The 11,174-nt window shown below is 52.8% G+C and overlaps 2 protein-coding genes across 5 annotated transcripts in view; both read right to left on the bottom strand.

Annotated features, from left to right (window-relative positions):
- The window catches only part of MOB3A (MOB kinase activator 3A), an 8,065-nt gene extending 7,213 nt beyond the window's left edge, over positions 1 to 852 (bottom strand). The window contains exon 1 of the mRNA XM_021379009.1: positions 637 to 852. The gene's annotated coding sequence lies outside the window, so the exon portion shown is untranslated. The remainder of the gene's footprint in view (positions 1 to 636) is intronic.
- The window catches only part of AP3D1 (adaptor related protein complex 3 delta 1 subunit), a 29,093-nt gene continuing 19,854 nt past the window's right edge, over positions 1,936 to 11,174 (bottom strand). For 2 of the 4 annotated variants that reach the window (XM_021378395.1, XM_021378398.1), the window contains 13 exons: positions 10,920 to 11,119; positions 10,277 to 10,350; positions 8,680 to 8,884; positions 8,168 to 8,230; positions 7,477 to 7,578; positions 6,926 to 7,075; positions 6,741 to 6,788; positions 6,199 to 6,388; positions 5,556 to 5,644; positions 4,804 to 4,889; positions 4,255 to 4,376; positions 3,883 to 3,962; positions 1,936 to 3,701 (listed from right to left, as the gene is read on the bottom strand). In XM_021378395.1, coding sequence (XP_021234070.1) covers positions 3,606 to 3,701; positions 3,883 to 3,962; positions 4,255 to 4,376; positions 4,804 to 4,889; positions 5,556 to 5,644; positions 6,199 to 6,388; positions 6,741 to 6,788; positions 6,926 to 7,075; positions 7,477 to 7,578; positions 8,168 to 8,230; positions 8,680 to 8,884; positions 10,277 to 10,350; positions 10,920 to 11,119 — 1,505 coding nt within the window. In that variant the 3' untranslated portion in view covers positions 1,936 to 3,605. Of the gene's footprint in view, positions 3,705 to 3,882; positions 3,963 to 4,089; positions 4,119 to 4,149; positions 4,377 to 4,803; positions 4,890 to 5,555; positions 5,645 to 6,198; positions 6,389 to 6,740; positions 6,789 to 6,925; positions 7,076 to 7,476; positions 7,579 to 8,167; positions 8,231 to 8,679; positions 8,885 to 10,276; positions 10,351 to 10,919; positions 11,120 to 11,174 lie in introns of those variants that run through there. The other 2 variants (XM_021378396.1, XM_021378397.1) reach the window with 2 other exon arrangements.

Below are 11,174 nucleotides of genomic sequence, written 5' to 3'. Positions count from 1 at the left end.
TTTTCCTTCCCCCCCCCGGCCCCGCCCGGAGCTCGGAGCTTCCCTTCACCCGAGCTCTGCCGGCGCTTATCGGGGCCAGCTCTGACGCGGTCTGCGCTCCTTTGTAATTAGTAAAAGCCGGTTATTCTTAGCAACCCTAATGGATTAAATTAGAGGCGATGCTGACGGAACCGAGCGTTGACACAGCGCGGTAATGACACCCTGCGGCCGAGCCCCCCCGGGCCGCGCTGAGTCACGCACGGAGCCCGGCCCCGCGGCTCCATCCCGGCCCGGGGCGTCCCCCCCCCGGCCCTGGAGTATTTCTCCTATTTCTCCCCGCTCCCCGCCCGCGTGAGGCATCCTGCCCAGCACCTCGCTGCCATCACTTAATTATTCATTAATTACAACACACGGAGCGCGGCTGCAGAGCCCACGAGAGCCCCCCCCCCCGCACCCAGCGGGTGCTGCCCCAGCCTCGCTGCTCAGCTCCAGAGCACCGGGAACGCTCCGAAATCAGAAGGAAAACGTGCGAGCGCTGAGCGCCGCTTCCCATTCCGAACGTTTAGGGCTGATTTCTCGAAGCAAAGCGGCGCGACGCGCATCTTCCTGCCCGCCCCGACGCGACGCTCAGCATCCGCTCCCCGGCTCGGAACTCACCGCTGCTCTCAGCGCCGCAGCGCGAGGAGGGGACGCTGCGAGCGAAGCCCGGCCCGGCAGGAGCAGAGCGGCTCCGCTTCCGAGCCCGGTTCGTTCCCCGCTGCGGGGCGGGGGGGTGAGGGGGCACGGAGGGAGCAGCCGGGGGCAGGGGCCACGCCGCCCCTTGCAGGGCCCGGTCAGAGCCCACGGCCCCAAGAGCAGAAAGGAGAAGCGGAAGGAAACGGAGCCGCTGGGTCAGGGCGGGATTGACACGAGCGGGGAGGGTGGGGGCGGGCGGGGGGGGAAGGAAGCGCCGAGCCGTGAACCGAAGCGCGCCGAGAGCGCAGCACCCAACCCGACGGGGAGCGATGCTGGCAGCTGTGGCCGCACTTTCCGATACCTGTGCCATTCCAGCGGCAACAGCGGAGCCCTCGGTGCGCTCCAGAGCGAGGTGCAGCTCCAGGCACGCGTTTCCTCGTTGCGCAGCTTGCGCCATCTCCAATACGGATTTTTGCTGCTCTGCTGCTCAGTGAATCGTGGCACGATGTCGGTGCAGAGCGCAGGATGAGACCCTGCCCCACTGTTCATGGCCAGCAGCGCACAGCACCAGCTCCAGCGCTGCGCGGTCGAGGCCCCGCTGCTCCCTGCCTGCCCGGAGCTCACCCCAAGGCTTTTTTTGCCCCCTCCCCACGCACAGCTCCTTTCTCCCCAGCCCGGTGCTGTTGTTTCCCTTTGCTGGATGGCGCAGGCCCACGCTGCAGCATCACAAGCAGCCCCTGCAGCCCCGCACAGCTCAGCAGAACGGGGCTTGCACCGCACGCAGCAAACAAACAACGCAGCGCTTCTTTCTGCAGCAGGAGCTACGGGGACCGCGGCCAGCAGCTTCACAAAAGCAAGGGATTTTTCTCAGTGCAAAACCGGCAGCTCCCGGCTGCAGGGGCACCGAGCTGTTCCTACCCCTCCCTGAGCAACGCCTGCCCTCCCCTGCATCCCAGCTTAAGGAAGAAAAGGGAAAGCAGCAGTTTGATTTCTGCCTGGACCAGTGAGCCCCGCTTTGCAGGCGCTGAAGCAATGCCATTCCCCAGCGGCTGAAGCGCTCAGCTGCAAACACCCTGGTGCCCCGCATCCCGCCCAGGCCAGACGCAGCACACGCGTCCCCATGGCAGCAGTGCTCCTCAGCACTCTGCAGACGAGCACACCTCGCTCAACCTGAGCAGATCCCCCCCCCATCTGCCCTGGGATCAGCAGGGGACGCTGCACGGGGCCTGGGATAAAGGGACGGCGCCTCTGGAAAAATGACTCCTTCCAAAGCCCCCCCGGTTTAACTTTGTTTTGAAAGTTTATTGGATCATCTCGACACAAAATCATGACAGCAGCTTGTGGTATGGTTTTTTTTTTTTTTCTCTTTTAAAGGGAATGTCGATAGCAAATAAATTTGTGAATGTAACACGTCATACAGTTTCAAAGTTCTAGAATCACTGCACAGGATTCTGTAAGAGGAGACTCTACATGCTAAAGTGACAGCTTCCATCCATGGATTAAAAAAAACACTCATTGAGGAACACCATCCCGTACGACAAGTGGAGAACGCTCAGTCTCTAACACAGGAGCCGCTACCACGGGGCTGACCAACACCAGGACACAGCGCGGCTCTGAGCACGGCCCCGCCGGGAACACGGAGCTGGAGCAGCACGAGACGTGGGCCCCAGGGATGAGGTTGATGCTTTGTCCTGGTCCCTGCGCAGGGTTTCGGTTTGGGACGTTGCCCAGCTCCTCCCTGGAGCTGTGGGAGCAGCAGTGGGGATCGTTCTCGAGCCGTGATCAAAGCAAAACTGCTGGGAGCTGTGCAGGGAACAGCAACTGGGAGAACTGGAAAAAGAACCAGGAGCAGGAAACTTCGGGGCCGGGGGGGGAGGGGAACGGGTCACATCAGTTAAGCACATCCGTAAAGGACAGGAAACCATCCCTGCCCAGGCCGTGATGCCACCAGGTTTAGTGCAGAAGGGGTTTCCCCACCGAGCCCCCCCTCGCCCCCAGCCCAGGCAGGGCCCTCAGGGCTGCACTGCTCCACCTGCACCCACTGCTGGGACAGCACAGCACGGGGGGGGCAGGGCTGGATGCGAGAGCTGCGCAGAGGAACCGCGCTCACACATGTTTGTGTCAGCTGGTATTGGTCAGCCCCGGGGAGGGAGACGGTGAATAAAAAAAAAAAGCAGGAACAGACCCTTTGGATTTCCAGGATTTCCAGTTTCTTGCTACACCGTAACTGCTCGGGAATGTGAAATTGAAGTGGACTCAAAATGCATCAGCAGAGAATCAGAGCGGGGGGGGGGGGTGAGCGGCTCCATCCGCGGGGGCAGCCCCCACCCAGCTCCGCATCACCCCCCCCCGCCGCCTCCAGGTTAAGGCTCAAGGCAACTACAACCACCAGGAACCCGGCCCCATCCCGCTGCTCACAGGGCTCAGCAGCTCCAGGAGACAGGGGCTGTTCGTGTGCTGATCACAACGGATCTTAAGATCATCAAAAAAAAAAGAAAAAAAAAAAGAAGAGGCCGTCGGGTCCAGGACCAGCCTCTGCTGGAAACAGACACCACCCACAGCAGCGCTGGGCACCGCCCTGGCCTCTCCTGGCAATGAGCACAGCACCGTGCTGCTGAGTGCTGCCCAGTGCCCCGTCCCACGCAGATGGACACGGTCCCAGGATCACCGTGAGCTGCTGAATAAATAGCACCCCTCCCCCTCCCCCTCCCGTCACATCACCAGGATCTCTTTGGGCTAGGAAGGGTTAACACCACGGTTCGTAAAAAGTCTCGAAATAAAAAGGTAACATACAGCCTTAAAATGCCTAAACTGCAAACGATGGTGGAGGTAACTGAAAAGCACGTGCCCCAGGATAGTACATGCGTACGAGGGAGAAACCTTAACACTTGGGTCTGCTTGTCTGTACACGGTCGGGGTGTTTCTCGTAGTCGGGGTACGTTCAGGAACGTTCAGCACTTGGACAATGTCTCTTTCATCTCATCCAACAGGTTGCTAAGCAGGGTGGGATCACTGCATTTCCCGTCTATGGATACCGAGCTCTCTCCCTTCAAGAGAAAGAGGCAAGAAACCCATCAGCTCAGGCTCAGTTTTATTTGCACCCCTGCTGCCCCCCCTGCCCCCCCCAGGGTCACCATTTTGGCAGCAACGTTTCCCTCTTCCCAATCAGATGAGGGAGCCAGACCCCCTGCTCCTCCCAGGTGTCATTTCAGGGGTTACAGCACTCACCTTTTTTACCAGCAGGCAGACGTGATGGCCTTGGATAGAACGACTGTACATGGATGCACAAGAATCAACGCGTTCCACAACTGGAAAGGAAGCAGAGTTACTGCTCAGTGAGACATCCTCCTTCATGTAGTTTGCTTGTAGTGGAAAGGAGCTACTGCTGCCTGGCCTCAAGGAAAAGAATCTGCTGGTGGAGAGCCACGGAGACCCGAGCAGAGCTCATCTTCAGGACACACCACCACTACAGAGCTCATCTTCAGGACACACCACCACTACAGAGCTCAGCAACAGCTCTCCCAAATCCATTTGCACTCAGCCAAGCACGGCAGAATTTCAAAACATGGAATTGTGCAGAAGGTGCCACAGAAGACTCACCTGAAAAATGATGATGAAAACAGATCTTCGCCAGTAGATGCTGGAAAGAAATGCTAATTCCATCTACTTTAATAGAACTCATGTGCAGATCCCCAGACTCCAGGAGCTTGGCAAAAGCATCACTGCAACACAGGAAGGAAAGTCAATACCTGGGCCACGAAGTCAAGGGAGATCTGCCACGTCAGCCCCACGCAGACCCTAAGACACGTGGGGATGCAGGAGGCTGCACGCTGCTGAGCTCCAGAGCACGCATGGGAACCGCTGCTCAGCCCGCACCACAGCGCCCTATGGCATCAACCAGAGCTGCTGCCACACCATCTGTGACAGCCTGCACGGCACACGACCCCTCCAGAACCACCTGAGCTACCAGCAGATGCATTCTAACAGTCAAGGCATTGCAAGAGACAACTGAACTGCCACCAAACCAATCACGAGCAGCCGGAGTCGAAACCATGCTGTGTCTTGCAGCTGTAGCCTGCAGCCAAAGCTCAGCTCCACATGGGCAGCAGAAGCACCGGTGCTGTGGGGTGCCCCCTAAGTGGCACTTACCTATAGCAAGGCGTCGTGATCAAGTATGAAGCGCAACTGAAGTGCAATTTGAAATCTAGTTTTTCATGGGTTGAACCTTCATCATTCTGCAACAGGTCAAAGGAAAGGAGATGAACGGGAGCCCCGGGGCAGCAAGGGGAGGCACCACCCCCACCTCCAGCTTGGCACAGATGAGACTTCAAGGCTCAGCTCCCCTTGAGAAAGCCGGGCAGGCCTGAGGGGTCAGCGTGAGGATGGCCACCGTGACCAGATTTGGGCAGGTGAGTCGATGCACACACCCAAAGCAGGTAAGGAGCACAGCTGAACAGATCCAGCTCTATCTTCCAATTGTGTCTGGCTGGATTACACCTTATTCATCTCATTACTATTTTTTTTTTTTCCTCCAAGCCTCGTGCCAGCTGACAGGATCCAACCGATAGCAGAGCAAGCACGGAGCTGCCTCTCCTGTAGCTGGCTGTCCTCCTCTCCCCAGCAGACACATCACTGCGGTGACTTTCTGCCAGCACAGTGTATGTTTCAGGCTGCATTGCTCACGCTGCCAGGAATGGCCATTGAGGACATGCTTGCACAGGACTCGGGGCACTGTTTGCTCAAGATGTCACGTAAAAATACTTCTCACATCACAGGATGGGCTGGTGCAGCACAGATGAAATGACGCCTAAGTGAAGCTCTAAAGCAGTGCTTCCCACCCCAGTCAAGCTCCCCTGTGCAGTTCCAAAGGAAGCAGAAGCAGAGTTTAAAGCTGCACTTACTTTGACTATAAAGGACAGTGTTCCTTTTAACTTCTGAGCCATAACAATACTCTGCAGTGTAAACACAAACTGGGCTTCGTTAGAGATTCCTAGCACGAAGAAAGGAGAGGGAGAAGTCAGGTAAGAAAACTGCATCCATCCCTAAGCAATGCTTAGAACAAACTGGGCAGCAGCAGCTAAGCTTTATGCACCCACTATTTCTGAACCAAGTTTTAAGCTTTCCATGTAGCTGGAAGAGCACAATTCCTTCTCTGAATTACAGTGTTACAGCACTAAACCCTTGGATATCTGGAAAGCAGCACTGATAGCTGCACTTGGTAGGAGTTAGAGTCTCCTTTCATTTGAAAGCTCACAGCAAACACCTCCTGAACTTGGATTCCTGCTGATGTTGGCATGCTCAGAGGTGTACCAGCCTGAAAAAGGAATCCTGGCAGCTGCACTCCCAGCCCTGCAACCCCAGCCCTGCAGAACCACCTGCATTTAGAGCCTTGCTGTAAGGAGACTTATCCTCTACAGCGAACTGTGTGACAGCCCAGGGAACACCCAGGCAGATTGACAGCGAGCAGCTCCAACAATTCTGTCCAGCAGAGGGCAGCGCAGGACTAGGAGTGCTCCCAGAACGCCGAGCAAGGCCGTGCATTACCAGGGGGCAGCTGGAAGGGCACCGGTATCCCATCGTGCACCGATGATCCCTCGGGTCGGAGCATCTTAGTGTTGAGAGAGTCCAGGACATTGAGTTCCATGCTCTTAAGGAAGCTAGTGCTTTTGTTCTCGAAGATAACAGAGACGGTCACTTGGCTATCGCTCTGGAGGTTTCCTTGGATATCGTAGGTCTGCAAGTGGAGAAAAAAATGGTAAGGAAGATTCTGAAGCTTCATGCAGCAGAACAATAGAACATGCCATCAGCACGTGGCAAGCCTCAAAGAGAGGGGAATGCAACCACAGGACAACAAAAAGCAGCATGGGGATCAGCCCCACAGCACTGCTAACGGGGCAACATTTCAGCTGAGGAACTTGTTGAATGAGACAAGAAAGGGGCAGAGGGTGGAGTCTCGTTGGGCATCTGCCTCCTGGGATTTAAATCATTTGTTTGTTAAATTAAGTTAGATGAAGCCGCAGCACCATCCTCTCTTAAGAAAAAGAGAACAACAGAAGTTCTCTGGATTTGAATGCCACCAAACTCACCATTTTAATGTACGGGTTTTCAGCAAGAAGGCGGTAGCTGGACATGGGCTGAAAAGAAACAGATGGCAGTCACACCACAGCAGGGCTGATCTCACTGAGCAGAGCTGACATTCTCCCTCCCCAAACAACACTTCAGCTTCTGCCTTCCTTCCCAGAGCAGGGGCTGCCAGCACACAGCTACTCACTGGTAGTGGCTCGTCCTCTAGTGTTCCGTTCTGCACAGATTCTGCCGTCTCCTCCTCACTGTGGTGATGCTTCTTTTTGGATTTCTTTTTATCCTTCGATTTCTCTTCTTTCTCCTTCTTGTGCTTTTTCTTCTTATGCTTGGAGGATTTCTATAAGAACAATGAGAAACTCTAACAAATCCTTAAAGAAACCCATGCCCCTAAGCTATTACAACACGACCACTGTGCCAATGCTATGCCCTGTGCTGGCTGCACGACCTGCTGGACAACTGGCATCTCCTGCCCCACTGAAACCCACACCAGAGCCTCTGCTCCTTGCACCCCAGCAATCACTGTGTGCTGAGTGATGTGCCAAGCCTTGCTCCCAGCTCCAACACCGAAGCCTCAGCCCAAAGCATCCTGGGATTAGCAGAAGGCCAAGTGTTTTCAGCTGCTTGGAAGCTCAGCTTTAAAGCTGCTACGGCTCGAGTCCAGGTGGAGGCTGGTGACAAGTGGAAGAGGAGACACTGGGAGAATACAGCTAAGGGTGTCAGCTGCTTGGAACTGCTTACCTTCCCTTCATCCTCCTCCTCTTCTTCCTGCTGCTCTTCCCTTTCTTCCTTTTTTACCCCTTCAGGCTCAGACACAACAGCAGCACTCACTTGAGGCCCGCTCTGAGTGGAGTATCAGAAGGATTATGACACTAATGGAACACAGTTGGAACAGCTGAATCCCACAAGAGAAACTATAACAGTGACACCCTCCTCCACCCAAACTGTTATTTGAAAGTTACACGAGAATAACATGATATCAAGGCTGGTATCAACTTCATGTTGCTGAAACCTGTCCAAAGATCACTTGAGGATGAGATAGCAAAGCCTTCCTGCGGTGAATCACTTCCTTATTTCCTATCTCTCCTGCAGAATCTCCCATAGAAATTCATCAGTTTTTCTTTCAGATTAGGTCTCTTATCTCTATTAACATTACCCATGCCTAGTTCACACTGAGAACTGAAGCCACGGGTTAATAAGGTAACACCAGAACTCACCCAGCCTGCAGCTACATCTGCATTCATTCCCACTGACCTGCACAGGGCTGAGCATGGAACCTCCCACAGCAGCATGTGAGCTGGGGACACAGCTTCACTGCCTCGTAGCAATACAGGGGGTAGGGGAAACCTACTGCTCCCTGTGACCAAGCACTGGCAGCACAGCTGAGATGCAGCTGTAAGAAAGATTCCCTCTGACACAGTGTGATGTCTACCTGTGGCTGGGCAGCGGAGACAGGTGGCGGAGCAGTCGAGAGCCAGAAATCCAAGTCTTCCTCCTGAATTTGGAGAGGAGACAGAAGTCATCACTGTAGCTCGGATATCATTCTAAAGTAAATAAATAAACCTCAGATTAACACCTTAAGTTTTCATGGAAGTGCACCTTTCCAGAAAGATGGAAACAGAACAAAGCTGAGCTCCAGATACTTTGCTACAGACACTTCCATTTTAAGAACAGACAGAACATGGGTAAACTCAGCCACGTTAGATCTTGAGGTCTGCTGAGCAGGCTGCTGACCACTGAATTCTGGTAGATTAAGTACAAGTTATTCTTATTAACAGAAATCTTTAAATACATCCTCATAGGGTCATTAAGTTAAGGAAATAAAAGGTAAAAAACATCCATTTGTTTCAACAGTCAGGTGTGACTACTCCTAACCAACAAGCACAGGGCATGGCAGAAGATGCAGCCCATAGCAGCAGTTTCTAAGAGAAAGCCTTGAATTACCTTTTTCTCTTCTTCTTCCTCTACTACCTTTTTCTCTTTCTCCTTCTTCTTCCCTTTGTCTCTTTCCTTTTCTCTGTGTTTCTTTTCCTTCTTTTTGGGTTTCTTACTTTTTTTCTCTACAGGTGCAGCTTCTGAGTCTGGTGTCTTCGGGGTCTCAGCATTCCTGTGTCTCTGCACTGGCAGCTTCTCACTGTCTGCTAAGGGTCTGAAATACAAAGAGAGCATCAGCCTCCTGCAGAGATGGGCTCCCTTAGCTCAGATCTGCAGCTTCCAAGACAAAGCATGGTTCTTGCTGGTTGTTCTACGCTTGTTTTTTTTTACAAGTTGGACCCCAAATCTAACTCAGCACATGCACGTGTCCCAAAAGTAAGGTCGTTGTAATTACAGACATCGCCCTCAGATCAGAAAGCTGACAGTATTTTGAAGGTGACCATGAGCAGCTCGTGGTAACATCTGGTCACTCGGGTGCTGGCCATAGACCTGTGGGCAACCCCTACAGAGAAGCACACGCACACAGCGCAGCGTTATCTACAAACACATCACTGATCAGAAGCAGGTCTAAGCAGCAAGATGCCTGGCAGCTTATGCTGTGAAGCTGTGCTCTACACTGAAGCGCTGTGTTTCACGTCAGACACTCGTTTCCAGAAAGCACCGTCAGTAGTTCAGATTTGCATCATATCCAGAATCCATCACTTGGGAAGAAAGCACCACAAATGCATCCACTCTCATCAGATACTGTCTGGAAATCAATGAGAAGTTGACTCATTGCTGCATTTCCTACAGCTTTTGCTTAAAATTCATTTTTTACATTTAAGCAGCTCCGAAAGATATCCAGTGGTCTCATTACTGAAGGCCAGCAAGGAAAAAACCCACATAAATCTGAGGGTCAGTGATTTCAACAGCTTTGTGAGCCCTCACGTATTTATGCCATCCACTGAAATCAAGCAAGCTGAGATAAGGTCAAGCACTTAGCAATAGTCTTACCTGGAAGGCTTCCCTGAAACCAGACTGCGTGTGAGCGTGACACAGACAGAGCAGTGCAAGCACAGAAGGAAAGAGAGGACAGAGACATGAGAAAACGTGACAGGAGAGCACAGTGACTTGTACGAAATGGAAGGAGGATAGATGAAAACAATACAGAAGCCCAATCAGATCAGAACAACATTTCTCAACAGTGGCACCACGCTGAAGGTCCACAGAGCATCCAGGCCTGCCCTACACACAGCAGGACCGAGGTGAACACAGATGAACACAGATCACGCTCAGTGCAAATGCACATTGAATCTAAGAGATACCCCCCCAGGCTCAGACATCCACTTCTGCTAGGACCCAGCTACACCCAGCCTGTGCTTTCACACTCTGTTCTGTCATGCAAAACATTTCTTTACACCCTCCCCAAACCACTAGCAGCTTAGCTTTTATCACCTAAGCTGCAGTGGGAACCCAGTCTGAATGGCCACCTGCAGTTACACCTAAGGACAAGAGAGAGACTCAGGGCTTTTCACCCAGTGGTCTGCAGACAGGGCCTCTGTCTGCTTGGCCTCAGCCAAACCCTCTTGCATTCTGGTTAGTCATTAAGTTCACATACAAAACTTACTTATCCAGATCTATATCAAGTGCCTTGTATGGATCATTGGGATCCTTGTCATCCTCATCACTGGGCAATGCGTTCTGCAGGAGAGAGAAAGAGACCATCTGCTTCAGAATTGAACCTTGGGCAGCTTCTGAAACAAAGCTCCATGCTCCCCACTGCAGTCTGTTGGTGGTTTTTAAGCTTGCTGACCACAGAGCAGGCCAGCTTGTAGTCAGCCACAGCAAGTCTCAACAACAGCACAGATTAACACAGCATCTAGTTACAGGGCTGATTTAGAGCAGAAAGCCATTCTTCACAAATTACAGGATCTGAATTGCTGCTGCTGTTTGGTTTTGATTAACTGAAGTTTTTGGAACAAACACAGATCACATTGCTAGCACATGCCATTAACTGCAATCAGCTGCAAACCAGACAGCAAGATAACGTCAAAGCGAAGCAGCAGAGCATAATGAACAAAGCAACTGTTTGGAGAGCATCACTTTCATAGCAGAGATGCACATTGTTCTTTTAATAGCCTCAGTGCACAAGAAGCCAATCATTTCCCCCCCTGCAAAGCACAGCTTAGGGCCATCTCAGTCAGTTCTTAAACAGCTCTGCCCTTCTGGGGGACACTGCCTCCTGAGGAGCACAGAGTTCAGCAGCTGACCTCGGGCATCTCCTCTGTGATGATATCCACGTGGTGGGCTGGAGCAATATCCTCCTCGCTCTCTGTGTGCAGTGAATTATGGCGGTGATGTTTCCCCCTCTTTTCCTTTTTCTGTTTTTTCTTCTTCTTGTCTTTCTCCAGTTTCTGTTTGTGTCTCCGCTCTTCTTCCAGTTTCACATACTGGTCAGACATTGGCATTCCTACAGAGGAAGCCACATTGCTTTCAGTGCACGTGATCACAGCCATTGAAGAGCC

The sequence above is a fragment of the Numida meleagris genome, chromosome 27, assembly GCF_002078875.1.
Source record: "Numida meleagris isolate 19003 breed g44 Domestic line chromosome 27, NumMel1.0, whole genome shotgun sequence".
Classification (NCBI taxonomy): Eukaryota; Metazoa; Chordata; class Aves; order Galliformes; family Numididae; genus Numida; species Numida meleagris.
The sequence above is the reverse complement of the archived record's forward strand: the minus strand, read 5'-3'. Positions and strand labels throughout refer to the sequence as shown.